Here is a 23,744-nt window from a genome sequence, read left to right as displayed (position 1 = left end):
GTAGGCTACAGTGTACTTCACTAGTGTTCCAGTACAACATTAGCACAAGCGTGCAAGGCGATTACTTTCTTTATTGCCTCAATAAAATATTAATTTTGGTCATACAGATATACAAAAATGTAAAGGGTTTACCTTGTAAATGAATGAAATGCTGTATTTTTCTGTTATTTTTCCTCTCCATTCACAGAGATATGCTACTGCAGGTGTGTGTTGTGTCTCTGTTGTTAATGCTGCCAGTTGATATTAACTTAACATTTAAATGTATTATTTAATGGTTAATGTCTGGTCAAAAATAGAATAAAAATGGTTTGATTCATGTCCATCTCGAAAGCGTTTCAGAGGGCATTTAAACCTGCCCTTTTTACGATCAGAAAAATCACATGAAGTGACCAGGTGTAAACAGCCCCTATGACATAAAGACACTTTTTCTAATTGTTGCATGCAACTGATTTAATGCTACTTAATTTTTTATCCTAACGGTACAAAAAAACCCATTTTTTTCCCTCTGTTTTTAGGGAGATAGTGGATAATCATGAGAAGGAGAATGCTCTGAATATTGTGACCGATGAGAGAACGTACCAGGTGTTTGCTGAGTCTCCAGAGGATGCCAGGTATACTAACTCCTTTAGTTCCATGTAGGGCTGGCCGATATGACAAAAATGCAATCTTGTTAATCATTTTCCATATTAAATGACAATATGGAATTATTTTTGGCCGATAAATTTCCTGTGGCGAAAAATTTGATACATTTCTAATATCAACACACTTTTAGGTTCCCATTGTTGCACATTTCTGCTGTCTGAATGGCTCTTAGATCAATATAAGAGTAAAAAAATCCAGAGCTTATCATTGTTATTGACATTAATTTTATTGCGATTCTATATAATATCGTTTATCGGCCCAGCCCAAGTTTCATGTGATTTTTTTTTTTTTTGTAATTTTGCCAAAGTTCTCTCGCTTACTCTCCAATCTATCTTCTGCTCTTTTTTTCTTAGTGGCTGGTTTACCATGTTGAGTCGGGTCCACAATGCCTCCCCAGAGCAGCTGCTGGAGATGTCCCATGAGCAGGCCAACCCAAAGAACGCCGTGGTCAGTGTTCTAACACCTCATGCTCTCTTATTATAAAACACTTGCTGACAGCTGGTTTTGCTTTCCTTCTCTCAGGGCACACTGGATGTTGGATTGATTGATTCGGTTTGTGCTTCAGATAATCCTGACCGGTGAGTGTAAGCTTTGTTACAGAATACAGAAAATTATTAAAGGAAAGATTATTTTATTAACCTTTAGGTTATCTATATACAATAGTCCAGTGTTTCCCAACCCTGTTCTTCGAGGCACACCAACAGTACATATTTTGGATGTCTCCCTTATCTGACCCATTCATTTCAGGTTTTGGAGTCTCTTCTAATATTCTGATGAGTTGATGCAGGTGTGTTTGATTAGGAATAGGTTGAAAATGTGTACTGTTGGTGTGCCTTTAGAAACAGGGTTGGGAAACACTGCAGTAGTCGACATTTTAAGTGGATCAAAAAAACAATTTAACCTCTTAAGGCCCGAGGTGTTTTTTTAAATGCATTTTTTATTTCTCTTTGCTATTTGGGCTTATTAGAACCTAATTAGAATAAAAACCTAAGTATCATCTTTTGATACAATGTACTTTTAGAGAAAAATGATGTCCATATATGTGGACTCGTGGTCCGAATTTACATAAAACATTTTTTTTCAGAATTTTTTAATGCATATTTAACATAGAAATGTTTTTTGAACTTCCTTCGACTATCAGAGAGTAAAAACAAAAAAAATCCCATTTTGGACAGTTAAAAATAGTATTTTGGACATTTCATATGCTGCAAAACAGTAACAAAATATAAAACATTCAAAGTATTTTAAATAGCCACTTAAGAGCTAAAATGTGATGTCCACGTATGTGGACACTCAAGCCCTAGGAGGTTAAAAGAATGGGTGTTGGTCAATAATTTTACGACAACTTTAATGAAAGTGTTTGATCCACTTTAAATGTTGACTACTGTATAAGCTAGTGTGCTTCAAAATAATGATAAGATTCACTTGGAAGATATATGCAATTCTTTATTCAAAACGTAGTCTCTCACTTCTGCTAATATGGATCAACAATTTTGATGACATCATCACCCTGTCCTTCAGCTTCTCGTCAGATTTTTTGTCTATTCAAATGATCTCCATCTGAGAATCTGCTCCCGACACTATAAAAGATGCTAGAGTCACTATAGATGTCACCTGAATCAGTGACTTTCACTTATTCATTCATTTTCCTTCGGTTTAGTCCCTTATTTATCAGGGGTTGCCACAGCGGAATGAAGTGGCAACTATTCCAGCACGTTTTATGCAGTGGATGCCCTTCCAGCTGCAACCCAGTACTGGGAAACACAAATACACTCTCGCATTCACACACACACAATGGCCAATTTAGTTAATCTAATTTACTTATACCACATGTCTTTGGACTGTGGGGGAAACCGGACCAACCAGAGGAAAACCACGGCAACACAGGGTAGAACATGCAAACTCCACACAGAAATGCCAACTGGCCCAGCCGAGACTCGATCCAGTGACCTTCTTGCTGTGAGGCAACAGAGCTAACCACTGAGCCATTATGCCGCCCTCAGTGACTTTAGTGACTCACACAATTACTAGTTCTGTGTGGTGAGTGTCACATAGTGCACTATAGAGAGTATAAACAATATAAATATGCTTTTCATTGGGGACAATAGAATCTGGTTTTGCATTAGTGTCAAGTGATCAACTGCAGCACATTTGATGCTTTTATTTAATTTCACAAGATAAGCAAAACATTCAGAATCCAAACATTCTGGGAAGCGACTTCAAAAAATGACAGGTGCATTCTTACATGTGCTTAAGTTTATGGCATTTAAGATTTTAAGACTCAAGGACAGACAAAACATCTTCTTCTCCATACTTTCATGCTCCGTATGATGGCAGAAACGGAACAGAATTTTACACACACACACATACACACACACACACTTAGCTGATGACTTGAAAATATGTATATTCACGTTATTTTTTCAAAGAGGATGTTAGCTGCTTTCTATACAGCTATAGTTCTTCTTACAGCAAGAAGGTCGCTGGTTCGAGCCCCATCTGGGTCAGTTGGCATTTCTGTGCGGAGTTTGCATGTTCTCCTCGTTTTTGCGTGGGTTTCCTCCGGGTGACAATACGGTACAGCTGAATTGGGTAAAACTAAACTGGCCGTAGTGTATGAGTGCGTGTGTGAAGGCAAGAGTGTATTGGTGTTTCCCAGTACTGGGTGGCAGCTGGAAGGGCATCCACTGTGTAAAGCATATGCCTGAATAGTTGGAGGTTCATTCCGCTGTGGCGACCCCTGATAAATAAGGGACGAAGCCGTAAATTTTAGCCTTTAAATTACACTTTAAGCTGAATACTAGTATCTTACTCTAATGTCCAGTAAAATATTATTTACTGTCATCATGGCAAAGATAAAATAAATCAGTTATTAGAAATGAGTTATTAAAACTATTATGTTTAGAAATGTGTTGAAAAAAATCATCTTTCCAGTAAACATCGAATTGAGCCGCTATTAATCATGTATGAGTTGGCCAACAGTGTATTTATGCGTTTAATCACTTGACTTTGCCACAGCTAAATCACCCTGCCACCCAAGACCTGGTTATTACCTGGATAGGAGAAAACATGGGAAAACTAGGTTGCTGTTGGAAGGTGAATGCTGCAGACTGTTGGTGGTGAGGAGAGACCCCCCCCTCCCCCAATATGATTGTAAAGCACTTTGGGTGTACAATAAATGTGCCATATAAAAATGCGCATTACATTTGATTTTCTGACACGCTGGAAGTAAAGAGAAAGTTGATCTACTTTCTGCCTAACTGACGAAGCTACATTTTAAAGTCCAAAGTTTACATTTGAAGGGGTTGGGAGGCCAATTTAACTTTGGTGTGAGCCAGACAATCCAGGCTATCGTTTTTTTTAAAAGTTAATGTATAGATTTCAAACTATAAAAATCTATATTATATAAGTCATTTATTTATATACAGTATGCAACCTATGTTTCGTGTATATATAGTTGAAGTCTTCTTTTTATTTTTCAAATATTTCCCAAATGATGTTTAACAACGCAAGGAATTTTTCACAGTATTTACTATAAAATATTTTTTTTCTTCTGGAGAATGTATTATTTGTTTTATTTCGGCTAGAATAAAAGCTGTTTTAAAATTTTTTAAAACAATTTTAAGGTCAATATTATTATCCCCCTTAAGCAATATTTTTTTTTGGATTGTCTACAGAATAAACCATCGTTTTACAAGGATTTGCCTTTAATTAACCAAGTTAAGCCTTCAAATCGCACTTTAAGCTGAATACAAATTGTCACCTTAGAATTATAAGGTTCTATCTGACATTTTTGTCAAATTGAGTTATATACATTATTCTTGTTAAATGACAACTTATTTACATTATGGGATGTTTTTTATAAGTTGTTTACATTTTAAGACTTTTTATTTAAAAAACAAATGTTACACACATACTGTTTGCTATGGAATGCAAACATTTTGAAGGTCAATATCTCAAAATCATTCAGAATGCAGATAGAACCTTATAATTCCAAGGTGACGAAATATCTAAACTATATGAATATGACATGCCATGAACAGTGTAGGGGCCAAGTGACATCTCCAGGTACTCCTTAGAGATCCGGGTCAAAAAATTAAGTGCAACCCTAAATATTACCATTTTTTGTGATGCTAACACCATGTTATCCTCCAAACAGACCCAACTCCTTTGTGATCATCACAGCCAATCGTGTGATCCACTGTAACTCAGACCTGCCGGAGGAGATGCATCACTGGATTAGCCTGCTGCAGAAACCCAAAGGAGACTCCAAGAGCGATGGACAGGAGTTCCTGGTCAGAGGTGTGACAATCAGCTGAGTTTTAATCTTTTAGAGACCAGACCTAAATTTAACCTGTTTGACTAGTTCTGTAATATTCCCATATGAGCGCTTAGATTCAACTCGATATGATTGTGTGTATATTTTAGATGCTGTAAATATTGCTTTTGTGACACAGGATGGCTCCACAAGGAGATGAAGGCGGGAGCCAAAAGTTCTGCTCTTAAACTGAAAAAGCGCTGGTTTGTCTTAACTCATAATTCTCTGGACTACTACAAGTCTTCTGAGCGTAATGCATCCAAGATGGGGACTCTGGTCCTGAACAGCCTGTGCTCTGTGGTCCAACCTGAGGAGAAGAAGTTTAAAGAGACTGGTATGACTAGTTAAAGCCTTTTACAAGTATTATATGGTATACAGTATGCATGCATTATATAAGCAATATAATAAACAATAAACATGCACAACATCTATATGCTATGTAACTGCAGGTTAACTATTTTTATATGTAATAACTTTAACTGTTGTAAAAGTGATGGTAACTATTAACCTTAACTTTTTCGAATTTGATTGTAATGCAATAATGTGCACCTTTTGTAAAGTTGCTTTAAAACAAGAATTATTATGAAAAGGCGCTATACAAATAAACTTGACTTGAATATACTAATAATATCAGTCAATATAGGCAATATATTTTGGTGCATTTAAACAGTGTTTGTTTAAAAAAAAATGAACAGTAGTTTTATTAAACAATTATATTCATTAAAATAAGAGTGCGATCACTTAACATCTTTAGCAATAGTAAATTACAAAATCTCAACTAAATTATATATATTTTCAGCTTTATTAAAATTTTATTTAAGATTTCTCCCTAACATATTCAGTAGGGTGTGCAAATATTTTCACAGTGATCTTAAGTTATTTTGTTAGATTAGTTCCAATTTTGGCTTTGGTACTGACTTATCTTATGTACATACACAAGTATATTATTGTAAAGCATAATATAGAAGTATACATTTAAAAGGGGGACTGTAAGGGGTGCTTATATATTCTGGGCACTATACAGTATATATATGTATATTTATATACTTATTTATGGTATATATATGTATATGGGAAATAAAATATGTAATATAAAATAATACGTTTTATCATGGTTATTATATATATATATATATATATATATATATATATATATATATATATATATATATATATATATATATATATATATATATATATATATATATATATATATATATATTATATAATATATATATATATAAGTCTATTTAATAAGAACCTTAATTAATTACACTTATATATATATATATTACACACATATATATATATATATATATATATGTATATATATATATACATAATTATTAGATGTCTAATTAATTTTGATATAATTAATGATTTTATGTTATATATCTTATTTATCAGTTATTAATTGATCCAGCATTATAGGGCACCAACTGTATTTTACCCCTTTTTCAAGATTTAAGATAAGTCTTTTGTGTCTCCAGAATGTGTCTGTAAAGTTTCAGTTTAAAACACCCATCAGATTATTTATTAGCCCTTTTAGAATGTTGCAATTTTCTGCTCTAAACAAAATGTAGCTGTTTTGGTAGCCTGTGCCTTTAATGCTGGTTTTCCCCGCCCACCGTTCCCACGTGCCTGTCAGAGTATGCCTCAATCTGCACCTCGACTGCGTCAGATAAACATAAGAGTGACAGACATGAAGCAGATCTCATGTAATGTTTGTGAGAAACACTACAGTAAGAACTGTCCCAATGATAATTTGATGTATTTGTTGTGGAGTTAATTCAAGCCTTTCGATGAGTCACACACAATGTCGTTACAAAGTTAACACACACACAGCGGGGCCTCACACACAACCTTGCACTGTCTTTGCATGAAAATGTGATAGGATACACGTTAATATCTACTGCTGTATGGACATCCGTTATGTTAATGTACAAAATACACCTGATTTAACGTCCACATCCCGGGACTGAAGTGTCTTGTTTTATAATTGTACTGACATGCAGCTGTGGTGGTAAAGACGGTAAAATTGCTGTAATTGATTACAAACATGCACTGTTTTACAAAAGTTTTAAACTTGTAAAACTCATTCTTGATCACATTTGATGATGATTGATGATCACAGAGAGCTGAACAGATCTTTTAATCCCGGTTGCTTTACACACGTCCTCTCTTGTTGATATAATTATACGAGTTAATACGGAGACATGTTAATACGCAGCTGTTAATCAATTCGGTGGGCAGGGAAACCGCACTCCTACATCAAGTTGCGGTGGGCCTCAAAATGGGAGGGATTTGGATCCTATTTTAACGTCAGGAAGTTTAAAAAAAGAGATTTATTGTCTTTATATCACCCCAATATGACTGTGGACACACTATACCTGCACACAGTTCTGCCAAACAGCTTACAAAAGATGATTTTAATCATAGGTGCCCTTTAAATAAAACAAATAAGTACAATGTGTAAATAAATAAATAAATACAGTACTATAATTATGAGAAAATATTATGCAATTGTTTCTTTCATTAAACATACAGTAACATGTCGATGCTGATGTGTGGTTCGACTGCAGGTTACTGGATCATCATAGTTCACGGACGTAAACATTCATATCGTCTGTACACCAAGCTGCTGAATGAGGCCATGCGCTGGGTTTCTGCCATTCAGGGCGTCATTGACAACAAGGTGCCAATTGAAACGCCCACCCAGCAGCTCATCAGAGACATCAAGGTAATTCAGCTTAAACACATATGTTTGGTCTTTGAAATCAAGGATAAAACTATTGCGTTACTTTTTTCTGATTTTGTGTAGGAAAACAGTGTTAATTCTGAGGCTGTGGAACAAATGTATCGAAGAAACCCTATTCTGAGATACACCCAGCATCCCTTGCACTCGCCTCTTCTGCCATTGCCCTATGGAGAGGTCAGCGACAGCTGTGAGTATCTCTGATTGGCTAAATCACTCACAAATGAGAAACACAGGAAAGGTTTTTGAAAAATGTCTTCCAGATATCTACAACTGTTTATATTTGTGATGCTTTTTAATTTGACATACACTACCAGTCAGCTTTTTAATGAAATCACTTATTCTCACAAATTCAACATTTATTTGATTGAAAAAAAAAACATTTTTTTATGTCTTGTTCGAGAACTATGACAAATAAAGCACATTTTATCAATATTTCAGAAACAGCATGTGAATATCACTAATATTTAATTAAAACTAATTTTACATGACTGTTTAAAAATTCTATTTTATTTTAATTTTTACAATTTTGGAAAATTACACGTTCCAAACAATATCATTACATTACACCATTATTTTTTATGTAAGTATAAAGTGTAAGTAAAATGTTAAGTACAGTAATGACTTTAATGCTGCTACATATGCTGGGGTGTGAATTTTAAATTAATTTAAAATTAATGGTGCTTTAAAAAGTAATTGAAAGTCCTTGAATCCTTGAAACCCTGGAAAACAGTAAAAACAGTAATATTGTTAAATGTAATTTGAATTTATATGGATTTAAAATGCTGTTTATTTCTGTAATTGCAAAGCTGAATTTTCAGTGTCACATGAAACTTCAGAAATCATTTTACTGCTGATTTTTGCATGTAGTAATTCATAATAAACGAATGTTATTAACAGTGCTCTGTAGTATTTTTGTGGAAAATTAAAAAACTTTTTTGTCTTTTATGAATAAAAAGATAAAGCATCTATTTGAAATGGAAATATTGCATTATAAATGTCTTTCATTTTTAATCATTTTAATGGAGCCTTTTGTTATTTTTAAAATATAACAGATATCAAAAATATATAACAAATATCACAAAGCAGAAACAAAATTCAATTTTCAACACTGACAATAATATGAATTTTTTTTTTATTACCAAATCAGCATTAATAAAAAAGAAATTAAAAGGACAATGAAAACTGGTGTAATCATTGTGTAAAAAAGAGTTTAGATCACAGAAGAAGAAAAAAATATATGTATTTATATACAGTCGAAGTCAGAATTATTAGCCCCCCTTTTAATTTTTTTTAATCTGTTTTAAAGATTTCCCAAATTATGTTTAACAGAGCGAGAAAATTTTCACAGTATGTCTGATAATATTTTTTCTTCTGGGGAAAGTCTTATTTGTTTTATTTCGAGTTTTAAATTTTTTTTAAATCCATTTTAAGGACAACATTATTAGCCTCTTTAAGCTATTTTTTTTTTCTCGATAGTCTACAGAACAAACCATCGTTATACAATAACTTACTTAATTACTCTAACTTGCCTAGTAAACCTAATTAACCTAGTTGAGCCTTTAAATGTCACTTTAAGCTGTATAGAAGTGTCTTGAAAAATATCTAGCAAAATATTATTTACTGTCATCATGGCAAAGATAAAATAAATCAGTTATTAGAAATCAGTTATTAAAGCTATTATGTTTAGAAATGTGTTGAAAAAATCTTCTCTCCGTTAAACAGAAATTGGGGAACAAAATAAACAGCTAATAATTCAGGGGGACTATTAATTCTGACTGTATATATACAGTTGAAGTCAGAATTATTAGGTTCATTAGTTTAACTAGGCAGGTTAGGGTTATTAGGCAAGTTATTGTATAATGATGGTTTGTTCTGTAGACCATCGAAAAAAATATAGCTTAAAAGGGGTAGTAATTTTGTCCTTTAAAATGGTTTAAAAAAAAATAAAAGCTGCTTTTATTCTAGCCGAAGTAAAACAAACAAGACTTTCTCCAGAAGAAAAATATTATCAGACATACTGTGAAAATTTCCTCACTCTGTTAAACATCATTTAGGAAATATTTAATAAAGAAACAAAACTTCAAAGGGGGGCTAATAATTCTGACTTCAACTGCATATATCAGAAAAATATTAGACTGTTGTACAAATTTACAATTCAATAAATACACACTTGGTGAGCTTGAGTGATTTAAAAAACATTACAAATTATAATTATTTCAATTTAATTTCTTAATTTGTCCCTCTAGTTTCTTGAAAATCATCTTACTAACAGATCTGTTTTCTTTTATCTACAGTGCGGAAAGAGAAGGGCTATGGAAGCCTGCAAGATGAAGCAGTGAAGATCTTCAACTCTCTTCAGGAGATGGAGATCGTTTCAGACCCTGTTGCCATCATCCAGGGCATCCTGCAGACCTGCCATGACCTGCGGCCCCTGAGAGACGAGGTTTACTGTCAGTTAATCAAGCAGACCAATCACGTGCCCCAACCCAACAGCCCTGCAAACCGCGCACACTGGCACCTGCTAACCTGCATGAGCTGCACCTTCTTGCCCAGCCGCGCAATCCTGCGTTACCTCCGATTCCACCTGAAGAGGTATCAGAAAGGCATCTAGGGCTGAGCGATTTTAGTGATACTTTTGGCCTATATATATACTATATATTGTTAGTTATATATACTATAATACTGTTAGTTCATGGTAACTCATAATGCATTATTTAATGTTGAACTATGATTAATAAATGCTTTACAAGATTATTTATACTTAGTTAATGTTAGTAAATATATTAACTAACATTAACTAATCGACCATTATTCTAAAGTGCTATGACAAAAAAGACTTAGAATAAATTAATACATAGTATGGCCAACACAATATTAGTCTGCTGTATAATTAATATCTATTTTTCTGAGATAAATATTGTAATTATAGTTTATAATTATTCTTTCTGTTTTTAGTTTTAGCATTTAAAATATTTTCTTGTTTAGGCAATTACAGTAGTCAGCTAAATATTTTTTAAACAAACAGGTTGACAGTTTGTGCAATGCTATATTAGGCTGAGGTTAAACATAGTTAGCAAATGCCATCACTTCACAACTTTTCATCAGAAATACTTAATTTCAGCAATAATTAGCTCCTCTAGACCAGCGGTTTTCTAACTGGGGGCTGCCAGATGGCGCTAGGGTGGCCGCAAAGAAATTCTAGATGAGTGGTAATCAATGGGCCCACCTGGATTAATATTGTGTCCCGCGTCATTCTGTAGGTTATTGTATTTCTTTATTATAATTTGAGCTTAAAAGTACCGCAAATATTAAGCTTTATGCTTGTGTCATTTAACTGCAGTCGACACTTTCGCAAGCAGGAAAAGAAGCGCAGCACAGCGCCACTATGCACGGGACTTTTTTTGAATAAGCACTCCCGACTGGGCGGCATTGTTGCCATATTGGGCGATTTCAAATTTATTTTTTCCGGGTAAAAAAGGACATAGACGGCTAGTGATTTTGCACTGAGCGTGATTTTGCCGACCGTGACAGCTGGATGAGCTCTGCAGTAGACCTCTTACATTGGTTAATAACTGGATGATTAAAAAAACTAAATTGTATACACCCTGAGTAAAACCACTATAGCCTATAAAAATTATAATGTATCTGTTTGTTATATTGTATGGCTCATCAATTATTAAATATTAAAATTTATTAGTGCGGTATATTTAATGGAGCTCAACATATCTGCTCAAACTTTAATACTCTGAATATAAATGCATTTTTCGAAGATGTTAATCCACTTTTCCCCACATTTTTTAAAAAAATAAACAAATTTAAATGTAATTTTCAGTATTATTATTAATAGATCAAATTAGTAATGAACATTTTAAAGTCAGCAAAGCTGCTAAGATTATGCAAAGTAAAACTTGTGGCTCTTTGCATTTTAAATGGTTTAAATGTGCCTCTGAACTTGAATACCCCGTTCTAGAATGCATTAAGGAAATTATTTTCTATCAGTGTAAGTCAGGATTGTCAACCTGAGTAAATTATCATGTGCACAAAAAAGGAATAAAAATAAACAAAACTTCAACACACTGAACCACTACAGCCTCCATTGTAGTATTGCTAGTTACCGCAGTACAGTTAACTGTTAACCATTAACAGGCTGATGACTGACAAAACTCTTTAAAACGTTAAATCTTTAGATAAATTTAGACTCTCAGCTGTAAGGGTAAATACAGAAGAGCCTAGCTGTGCATAGGCATAAAAAAGCATTTTAAAAAAATGTAAACGTGATGACTCGTACACAAAATATGGCTTGATGGACTCCAGTGAGAGCAGACCACAGTGAACACTGCGCTTGAAGATTTAATAAATTGATTGAATCACCGAAAGCATGTCAACTCAACTGACATCTCATAAGAATTAATCCAGAGTGTGAATAGTACAATTTAAAATGTTTTAAGTAAAGTTGTTAATTTGAGGGGTTTTTTTTGCATCGTTTTTATTTTTTGGGGGGCCCCAAAAGAATTTGCAATACACAAAGGGGTCCTGGCTGAAAAAGTTTGAAAACCACTGCCCTAGACAGTCTTGCCAGGGTTACGGTTCTATTGGGATCTTTTAAAATACAGTTGAGGGGAAAAATATGTTGTGGCTTCTTTGGCTGTTGTGGCTTCTTTGATTTTATGTGGTATATTCTTAATGGGTATTGATTCCAGAATGCATATCTGACAACCCAAAGACCACTGCAACTGTGTAAGTAAAGTCATCTGATGGCAAGTCACATATTAAAAGAGCAGGAGCCTCATGTATGAAGACTTGCGTTGAATTCATACTAAAACATTGCGTACGGACAAAGCTGTAAATGTGCGTACGCAGTCAAAAATCAGATGTATGAAACACTGCGTAAGCGGAATCCCACGCATATTCTCTTTGTACATCCAAATTAACATGAAAGTGAGTGCACGTGGGTAACGCAGTAGTGCAGTAGGTAGTGCTCTTGCCTCACAGCAAGAAGGTCGCTGGTTCGAGCCTCGGCTGGGTCAGTTGGTGTTTCTGTGTGGAGTTTGCATGTTCTCCCTGCGTTTGTGTGGGTTTCCTCCGGGTGCTCCGGTTTCCCCCAGTCCAAAGCCATGCGGTAGAGGTGAAATGGGTAGGCTAAATTGTCCAAAGTGTATGAGTGTGAATGAGTGTGTATGGATGTTTCCCAGAGATGGTTTGCAGCCGGAAGGGCATCCGCTGAATGCGATTGTTGGTGCGATACTTTGTAGTATGCAATTGAACATAATTGCCTCTAGGAGTCGCCAATGGAAATAAAACAAACACACACAAGAAATGCACGTACCCCAGACATGAAGTTGGTGCAGACCAACGCACATTTTCACGTTAATTTCAGCATTAGTAAATCCAACATGAGCGTGAAATTTGGCATACGCAAAGTTTTTGTGCGTATGTAGCATTGGTACATGAGGCCCCAGATCTTCAGTTATGCCCACATCTCAAAGTCAATCAGTACTTATAACACATATACTCTATCTTTATACTGTATATGGTAAACCTTTCCCTTTGTGGGAATGCAGCAATTCACTTCGATTGGACATATGCTTTGTATTCCTGTTGGGTATATTTTGGGTTGCCATTCATTCATTTTCCTTCGCCTTAGTTCTTTATTTATTAGGGTTCGCCACAGTGGAATGAATTGCACACAGTGGAATGAATACATGTGATTTTTCAGGTTTTGTATTTTTAATAAATTTGCAACAATTTCAAAAAATCTTTTTTCACATTGTCATTATGGGGTATTGTGTGTAGAATTTTGAGAAAATAAATTAAGTTAATCCATTTTGGAATAAGGATGTAACATAAAAAAATGTGGTAAAAGTAAAGTGCTATGAATACTTTCCGGATGCACTGTATATTATCATTATTTGCCTCATTAGAAACTCAAAATCCATCGTTCGCAAAATTGTGGTTAATCAACAGTACATTAAAGAATAGATTATTTCATTACCTTAAACATTGATAGTGGCTCCCTGATGTGTGCATTATAGGACTACAAAATATGACTATATTATTATTATATTTACATAGGGCATACTAAAATATCTGGCAACATGGAAATCCATAACCTGACTGTTTGGTAGTATTGCATTATTATAGCAAATGAAATTAATCATTCAGTTCAGCCCTACTTGGAACCCTTTAATGGTCTAATTAACATCTTAATTTGACTAAATGCTAAATGTTTTGGTCTGTTTCTGTGAATAACCTCACAGGGTTAGAGAACGCTACCCTGGCACTGAGATTGAGAAGTATGCCCACTTCATTGGCGAGTCCCTGAAGAAGACCAAGACCAGGGAGTATGTGCCCTCTCAGGAGGAGATCGCCGCCCTGCTGATCAGACAAGAAATGACCACTACTGTGTACTGCCATGGAGGAGGGTCCTGCAAGATATCCATCAACTCACACACCACAGCTGGAGAGGTCAGAGAAGGGATAGAATTTTATATACAACCCCAATTCTAAAAAAACTATTTTATAAAGTCAAGAATCAGTAAATCTCTAAATTTAATGGATTTAAGTACAAAGAAAGATGTCCAGTTGTTTCACTGCAACCTAGTATTCTGTAAATACTGTAAACAAATGTCTTTCATCCGAGTCACGTACTGTTGAAGTCAAATTAATATATATATTTTTACATTTTTCAAATATTTCCAAAATAATGAATTTTTCACAGTATTTCCTATAATATTTTTTCTTCTGAGGAAAGTCTTATTTGTTTTATTTTGGCAAGATGAAAAATAAGCATTAAAATGACTATTATTAGCCTCCTTTAGCAATATTAACCACAGAACAAACCATCGTTATAAAATTACTTGCCTAATTACCTTAACTTGCCTAATTAACCTAGTCTTTAAATGTCACTTTAAGCTAAATACTAGTGTCTTGAAAAATATCTAGTATAATATTAGGTACTGTCATCATGGCAAAGATAAAAGAAATCAGTTATTAAAAATTTGTTATTTAAAACTATTGTTTAGAAATGTGTTGAAATAATCCTAATAATTTTGATTTCAACTGTATACCCAACTTCGTTACATTTTGCAAAATGTCCCACTATTTCAGAATTGGGTTTGTACAATCTCAGACATCAAAATACCATGCATAAGTCACCTAATATATAAGTGATCTAACCTTATTTGTGCTTGTCTGTGTCAAGGTGGTGGAGAAGTTGATTCGTGGTTTGGCCATGGAGAACAGCAGGAACATGTTCTCTTTGTTTGAACACAACAAGGTGGAAAGTCGGGCTATAGAAAGCCGTGTGATTGTGGCAGATGTGCTCGCAAAGTTTGAGAGGTAATCTTATGATTAATAACTGGACCAATATCTAGAGCATTGATAAAATCTATATTTCTGTATATGGCTTTACTTTGCATGTCCTGCTTTGCCCTTTTAGGTTAACAGGCAGTGAGGAAGAGGAGGAGGAAGGACCCTGGAGGCTTTATTTTAAGCTCTATTGTTTCCTTGATGTGGAAAGCATGCCCAAAGAGGGAGTGGAGTTTGCATTCATGTTTGAGCAGGTTAACACATGTTGTACCCATCATAGAGATTTTTTTTACTTATTCATCTGGTTTAAAAAATTAAATAACTGTTTATGTACGCTGTAATGTAATGTAATGTAATAGACATTTAATAGACTTTTTACATTATCTACACACTTAGAAAAAAGTTATGAGAACTGTCAATGGGGCCAAACCTTTCTAACAGGTATACATTTGTACTAATGTAGGGTCCATATTGGTACCTCAAAGGTAAATATTCCCTTACCTTTGTTTTCTCTAAGGGTAAATAGGCAAAACCTGTTAAAAATAAAAATATTTCTCTTAAAAAATGAAAAAAAATTATTTGCTCTGTCATACTTTATTTTAGCTTACATCAAATTATTTTTGCTAATTTTACATATCTTTATCAACATAATTTAAAGAAATTTTTAAATATAAAATTAAATATTATTTAAATATATAATTATTAATAATTAAACTTATTGTAAAGCAAAAGTGGTCAAACTGAGTAATACGAGTAAGGATTGATTTAATAAAAATATTTATTATATTAAAATCTATTTTTAAACAAAATGTACTTATAATAATAATATTATTATTATTATTATTATTATTATTATTATTATTATTATTATTATTATTATTATTATTATTATAACCTTTATTTTACCAGGAAAGACACAGTGAGATTAAAAATCTCTTTTACAAGAGCATCCTGGCCAAAATTAGGCAGTATACATGTCACATGGGTCTAACAGACAGCAAACAAAAAACAACTGACAGTAAACATGAATCACACGGACAAACAAACTATTCAAAACATCTACAACCCTGTGTTTCAATTTCTAAATCATTTATACTCTTTTTAAAAGCATTTAATGAACTCAATTCTTTAAACTGCAAATTTGTTTGTAGATTATTCCATGCAGAAAGTCCTGCGTATGTAAAGGCTTTTTCCCCTTAAGGAACAGACAGTAAATAAATAACCTGTGACCGAAGGCCATAGCTAAGAACAAATGTAATTTTTTACAAATGTAATTCTGGAGATATGATGGGAGGAAACCCAATATAGATTTGTAAACCAAGATATGCCAATGCTTGAGCCTACAAATGGAGCAGACCAACCTACCGTAGTATACAACACACAATGATGATTAAGGGATTTAAAATTAGCAATAAATCTTAGTGCACCATGGTAGACAGTATCCAATGCATGCAGACTCTGAGACGAAAATGCATATAGATAACATCACTGTAGTCAAATATTGACATAAATGTTGCATCAACCAGCTTCTTTTTAGCTTCAAAAGAAAGGCAGTTATTAATTCTAAAATAAAAGCCTAAAATCACTTTTAATTTGTTCACCAATCGCTGAAGGTGAGAACTAAAAGAAAGTGTATCATCAGTTCAAATTCAAAGATATTTGTACTGGGATACCAATTCAATTCAATTTCTTACCATTCAATTTAAAGATAAAACGAAACTATATATATATATATATATATATATATATATATATATATATATATATATATATATATATATATATATATATATATATATATACAAACTTGAGGTCAAAATTATTAGCCCCCCTGAAGTATTTGCCTCTCTGTTTATTTTTTTCCCCAATTTTTGTTCACAATACTGTTTCTGTTCACAATACTCAATTTCTGTTCACAATACCCCAATGGAGAGAAGATTATTTTCAACACATTTCTAAACAATAGTTTTAATAACTCATTTCTAAAAACTCATTTATTTTATCTTTGCCATGATGACAGTAAATAATATTTTTCTAGATATTTTTCAAGATCTTTTTATTCAGATTAAAGTGACATTTAAAGGCTTAACTAGGTTAATTAGGTTAACTAGGCAGGTTAGGGTAATTAGGCAAGTTATTGTATAACGATGGTTTGTTCTGTAGACTATCGAATAAAATTATAGCTTAAAGGGGCTAATAATTTTGTCCTTAAAATTTGTTTTAAAAAATTTAAAACTGCTTTTATTTTAGCCAAAATAAAACAAATAATACTTTTCCCAGAAGAAAAAATATTATCAGACATACTGTGAAAACTTCTTTGCTCTGTTAAATATCATTTGGAAAATATTTAAAAAAGAAAAACAATAATTCAAAGGGGGGCTAATAATTCTGACTTCAACTGTTTATATATATATATATATATATTAAAAGTGAATATATTAAAGACAAAATATAAATTAGAATGAAAGATTTGAAATAGTTTATGAAATAGCATGGTTGGCCAACTTAGGCCTGTTGGCCCTAATTTGTGTAACACTGTTATACAGTGAGAGATTTTCTATATATTTCCCCCTTATTTCTCCCTATTTTTCACCATCTCTCAGGCTCATGAGAGTCTGATCAGTGGTCATTTCCCGGCGCCTGAGGAAACCCTCCAGCACTTAGCAGCCCTGCGCCTGCAGTATATCCACGGGGATGTGGCCCGGACGCCCTGGAGCCTGAGCAGTGTGTACCCTGTGGGGAGACTCCGCACACGCATCTTTCAGTCCACTAAAGCAGGGGGCGCCGGAGTACCCGGTGCTGGTATGGTCGGGCCTGGAGGGCACACTTTAGAACGCCGGAAGACTAACTTCTTGGACGGGACGCTGAGGCGCAGCTTTAAGACGGGATCACTGAAGAAACAGCGTGTGGAGGAGGAACACATGCTGGAGATGTTTGTGAAGGAGGAGATGTCGGCCACGCTGACCAGTGTCCTGGAGAAATGGAGCCGTCTGCAGGGCATGCCTCAACACCAGGCCATGCTCAGCTACATGACCGTCATCAAAGAGTGGCCAGGATATGGGTCTACGCTGTTTGATGTCGAGGTGACTATCATTTTCAATAAAGGCTTGTTTACATTTTTTATTTTAAATCAGAATCAGAAAGAGCTTTGTTGCCAGGTATGTTCACACATACGAGGAATTTGTTTTCGTGACAGAGCTTCTACAGTGCAACAGGATAACAGAGACAGGACAAAAAACAGATAATAAATATATTTAAAAAAAAATAGAAGTAGTGAGTGCAAATATACAGATTGACAAGTGTATGTACATGTTTATTACTATATACAACGTTATATGTGCAGCTGTTATGTGCAAATTGGCATGTAAAGTGTGTTGTTAAATAAGTGTATATGTGTATAAAAGTGTATGGCAAGTAGTGATGTTGGTTCCACAATTATTATCATCAAGTGTTCATGAGATGGATTGCCTGAGGGAAGAAATTGTTTCTGTGTCGGGCTGTTCTGGTGCGCAGTGCTCTGTAGCGTCGACCAGAAGGTAAAAGTTCAAAGAGGCAGTGTGCTGGGTGTGAGGGGTCCAGAGTGATTTTGGCAGCCCTACTGCTCGCTCTGGATAAGTACAGTTCTTGGGGAGTAGGAAGGGTTGTACCAGTGATTCGCTCAGCAGTCCGAACTATTCGACGTAGTCTTTGGAGGTCGTATTTAGTAGCTGAGCTAAACCAGACAGTTATTGATGTGCAGATGACTGATTCAATGATGGAGGTGTAGAACTGTTTCAGGACTGTTAAAGGATTAATTGTAAACACAGAATTATTATTTAAATTATTGTAAACACAGATTTCAAATACTGGTGATTTCTGAAATGCATGCTAGCAGGCAGGACAGAAAATCAGATATGATCAATTTTCCAAAGACCAGATCAGTGGATTAAGACTTGAATTCTAAAATGTATTTAATCAATCATTTAATCTAAAAATGAAAACAATATATAATAACAAATTTTTTGAAAGACAAAATAAAAATTCCCAGAAAATGCAAATGTGGAAAAAAGTCATCAAACAGAACAATCATTAACCTGCTAACTTTAATAAATCATCACTAAGCAGAAAAAAACATAAACATAATTGAGCTAAGGGTTTACATACTGCCGGATAATCCATCATAAGCTTAGATTCATGAAATTCAGACTGATCTAAGCTGCTTTTTCAGCAGTCATATAATCAGATCTCCTACAGTATTATGAGTGTTGCCATAATGTTACATGTTAGAGTAAATCTCAGTGTTTAACCACTAATATTATTTGAATTTATTAGTAATGTGTGTTTGTGTGTGTTTTTGTGTGTCTACAGTGTAAGGAAGGCGGCTTCCCACATGATCTGTGGCTGGGCGTCAGTGCTGAAAATGTCTCAGTGTACAAACGAGGTGAACCCAAACCCCTTGAAACTTTCCAGTATGAGCACATTGTATTCTTTGGAGCACCTCAGCCCAGCACTTACAAAATCATAGTTGATGAAAGGGAGATGTTCTTCGAAACGTCCCAGGTAACAAACTTTTGTGCCTTTGCTATCAGTGCATAATGTGGTTTTGTATTTCTTTTCCCTAGTTAAATATATTAATGTAATTTATTCCTGTGATGCTAAGCTGAATTTTTAGTGAAGTCTTGTGTGACAAGATTCTTCAGAAATTATTGTAATATGCTAATTTGGTGCTTAATAATCATTTATTGTAATTACACTGTAAAAGGTAATTAGTTACATCAAAAAAGCAAGTACCTGCTGCCTTAAAAGTGACAATTTGACTTTTAAAAAGTGAGTAAACATGTTGTAACTTGACATTGTTAAGCATAAAGTGCATCCAGGAGGTTGTTATCGCTGAATAAAGCTTGACAGGGTTATCAACAGCCTGATGGAAAGCAGACATAAAACTATGTTTTGATCCATAATAGTTTATTAATTCTTTATTTATACGCAAAGCTGACAGAAACAAAAACTGAAGAGCTGAATCGAAAAGAAACGAAGAGCTGAATGGAGCGTACACCAACCTGCTCATTCTTCAGTCACAAGATGGCGCCAAACAGTCAAAAACACATAACTGACAGCAACAAAACCGGTTGAACGGAGCATATACTAACCTGCGTATTATTCATTCTCAAGATGGTGCAAAACAGTCAACACTGACAGCCTACATATACATATGAATGTGGATGTAAGTATATAGATGTGAACTTATTTACTGACACTCAAGGAGATTCTAAGATCCTGGATGAGTTATTCAGTAGTTGTTATCTTAGAATAACATAACTTAAAATGGATGAACTGACCAATCAGAATCGACTATTCTGGACAGCCATGTAATAAGCTGACATAAAGTAACTTAATTTTTATAATTTATCCACACAGTTCATTTACTTAAAGTCTTTAAATTAATTACAATGTTTATTTTGCTAGTGCACATTATTATTCTTTAGGTCAACAATTAATCCGTGCAAGTTAATCCACTGAAAATCATATGTCTGACTATTCACTTCGGAGTGGCGGTTCTTCTGTGTTGACGTCAGTTTGGTGTGTTAGTTTTCTTTACCACTGTCCTTTTATCGTTAGTTTGCTACAAGGGAATGATGAAAAAAAAAAACCTCGCCCCTTACACAATATTCCGTTTTAGTTGGAAGGACATTGTGAAACATACTAAAATAAAAGTCTCAGTAACTTCCGCTTCATACAGACATATAATTCTAACGCAAGTTTTACTCATATTTTTTAAAGTAAAGTGAACTGATCACTTTAAAAGCAACAAGTTTACTGGCTTCTATAAGTAAAGGTTTCTGTTTTCTATAAGTAAAGTTTTTCTCCATCGTTTTCTGACTATGCAAAACTAACACAGTTGTGCTACTAAACTTTTTTTAGCACTAGTAATAAATGCATAATTAAAATATAATGTAAATATAAATGCCTTTAATAAAATATAAAGGCATAAATAATGCAAATATTAGTCAGACCCCCTAGTTTTTCAGGATTTTTTTGTGATTTGATGCGATAAAAATCAAAAAAAGATTTTTTGGTGGTAAATCCCAGAAATTTGTGGAGAATTTTGCGATTAAAAACATATATATATAAATATAAAAAATTATGTAATCTGACACAAATCATAAAAATAAAGCTTCTTTATTTTTGTCTCTTGTCAAGAGAAGATGAAAATGGTAGGGATTAAACCAACGGAAGGTTGCATAATTCTTATTTTTATCCAAGATCTTAGATTCTCAGATTTCACTCCCCGGAGCATCTGACATCAGGTACATTCCTCAGGACATGCATCAGGGCTTCCTCTACCATAATACACCTAAAACACGGATTGCTGTAAGACTCGTCAATGGCAGGGAAGCGTTTTCTCTTATTAACTGCAGGAAAATAGTTAAACGAAAACATTTATTGATTTTACGCACAACATAATACCAACCATAGATGTAAAGTACAAATAATGTCGGTCACGTCCAGCAGCCAGCATCCTTGAACCAATCTTGAACCATCACTGTACACTGCTTGCTGTTCTGTATGTTCCATTGCTGCATTTGTTAGATGTTTGCTCACACTTTATTTTGCAGTCTGACCTGCGTCAAACGTACAAACTAATTCGCACCACAGGATGCCTAATCCAATCTTTGCATTGACTTCACATGTAAATCACTCGTGATTCATCCACATCTGCTTACTGCACAGGCTGCAGAACATTTCCCCACACTCTCATGTAATGTAATGATACAGGATCGCAAACATTTGCGACTTTTTGTTGATTTTGCGTTGGATTCAGCAATCACGGAATCGCGAAAAACTAGGGGGTCTGATTAGTTTATAGTTATATTAGCTTATAGTTTTTTTGCTCTCAAGCAAGTCTTACCTCTAATACTAAATTAAATATTTGAATCTAGCGCTTTCCTTTCCTACAACAGTTTAAGCATTAGTATTGGGTAACGTTATTAACCAGTGTGTTTCGTTGTGTATTTTAAGGTGGGTGAAATCACAAAGATCATGAAGGCGTACATCAACATGATCGTCAAAAAGCGCTGCAGCATCATGTCCATCACCAGCAACAGCAGCGCCTGGATGAGGTGATCGAGACCACCCAGAGCTCCAAATGTACAGCTACACAACGTGACGATCGAGAAATACACTACTGACAAAAAAGGAGAGCAGAGACTTCACCTCTCCAAACGTTTAACTCCTCTGTCCCGAATACAGCAGCACGCTTACCATTATTTAATATTTATTCTGACCAATTTCACCTTTACAAAGCACAAGGAATCCTGGTAACCTGCTCACTGTTCCCCTCCCCTCACTGCCAGCACTCTGACTGATGACCAAACGTATTTATTTACACCCCTGTCCTCCATTTTGTTTCCTTCTCTCTACCCTCAGATTCCAGTCAGTGATGTTGTACCCAACCACAACTCCTATTTAATGATACAGAGGTGTGTATATTATGCTTGTGTGCGAGATCAGAATTTGCACAGACACACATTCACACATACACACAGGCATATGTTTTGTGGAGCACACACAGAGCTATTTTGTAAAGCCATGAAAGCACTAAGGAGGAGAAATATGCGTTAACATTCCCATTCATTTCAATGGCAGCTGCTAGGCTGGCGCAGGACCCGCAGAAGTATGAGGTATGAATTCTGCAATTCTTTGCTTATGGCTTCTGCTCATGCTCACGTCAAGGTTTTTCAGCCAATCACCTGAGCCTTAGATGCCATGTGACTAAACAAATGACATCATGGCAGCACTGATTAGGTGATGATGGTGCCACATGGAATATATTAGTCACATATTAAACATCTATTGTATAATAGAACGTGTGGAATCTACTCAATAGTTACGGCCCATGAAGTGTAGTGACAACATCTACCAATAGCCACCATGAGTTAATCAGATCGCGGTATATCTGTGGCCAGAAGCATATAGATATCTGTGTGGCCGTTCACACTTTATCAATGCAACAAGCATCCTATTTTGTATTACATGCCAGAGTCTATAAATACATATGCTGAAGTGTTACATTTGATACCGTGTCTACGATTATTTGTATTTACATTCGTTGAGATGTTTGCTTTTCTGTTCTTTTGCTAAGCGTGTGTAACATTAACTGTACCGGTGCACAAAAACACCCATTTTGGTGACTCATACCATTGAATGAAAACTGCAAGTCATAGGTATTAAGGTTTTCTATTGCTGAAATCAGATAATGGTGTCTTACAATGCAAGTGGTGAAAAGAGGCAGTATCGGTAGACAAGTATTAAGCTACAGAAGATTCAATAAGCATGTTTTTGTACTGTTTCAATGCATATACATTACAATACTTGTGCAACACTACATATACAGCGCATCCAGAAAGTATTCATAGCGCTTCACTTTTTCCACATTTATTTATGTTAAAGCCTTATTCCAAAATGGATTAAATTCATTTATTTCCTCAAAATTCTACACACAATACCCCATAATGACAATGTGAAAAAAAATTTAATTGTTGCAAATTTATTACAAATAAAAACCTGAAAAATCACATGTACAGAAGTATTCACAGCCTTTGCCGTGAAGCTCTAAATTGAGCTCAGGTACATTCTGTTTCCACTGATCATTCTTGAGATGTTTCAGCAGCTTAATTGGAGTTCACCTGTGGTAAATTTAGTTGATTGGACATGATTTGAAAAGGCATACACCTGTCT

The 23,744-nt window shown here is 34.6% G+C and overlaps 1 protein-coding gene across 1 annotated transcript in view; it reads left to right on the top strand.

Moving 5' to 3' along the window:
* myo10l1 (myosin X, like 1) overlaps positions 1-23,401 on the top strand; it is a 126,800-nt gene extending 103,399 nt beyond the window's left edge. The window contains exons 27-40 of the mRNA XM_056459596.1: positions 516-611; positions 996-1,089; positions 1,165-1,220; positions 4,802-4,944; positions 5,100-5,294; positions 7,543-7,700; positions 7,782-7,905; positions 10,013-10,310; positions 13,976-14,183; positions 14,920-15,056; positions 15,157-15,280; positions 17,630-18,109; positions 19,374-19,565; positions 22,026-23,401. Coding sequence (XP_056315571.1) covers positions 516-611; positions 996-1,089; positions 1,165-1,220; positions 4,802-4,944; positions 5,100-5,294; positions 7,543-7,700; positions 7,782-7,905; positions 10,013-10,310; positions 13,976-14,183; positions 14,920-15,056; positions 15,157-15,280; positions 17,630-18,109; positions 19,374-19,565; positions 22,026-22,130 — 2,410 coding nt within the window. The 3' untranslated portion in view covers positions 22,131-23,401. The remainder of the gene's footprint in view (positions 1-515; positions 612-995; positions 1,090-1,164; positions 1,221-4,801; positions 4,945-5,099; positions 5,295-7,542; positions 7,701-7,781; positions 7,906-10,012; positions 10,311-13,975; positions 14,184-14,919; positions 15,057-15,156; positions 15,281-17,629; positions 18,110-19,373; positions 19,566-22,025) is intronic.
* Positions 23,402-23,744: the final 343 nt, after the last annotated feature.

The sequence above is a fragment of the Danio aesculapii genome, chromosome 6, assembly GCF_903798145.1.
Source record: "Danio aesculapii chromosome 6, fDanAes4.1, whole genome shotgun sequence".
Classification (NCBI taxonomy): domain Eukaryota; kingdom Metazoa; phylum Chordata; class Actinopteri; order Cypriniformes; family Danionidae; genus Danio; species Danio aesculapii.
The sequence above is the reverse complement of the archived record's forward strand: the minus strand, read 5'-3'. Positions and strand labels throughout refer to the sequence as shown.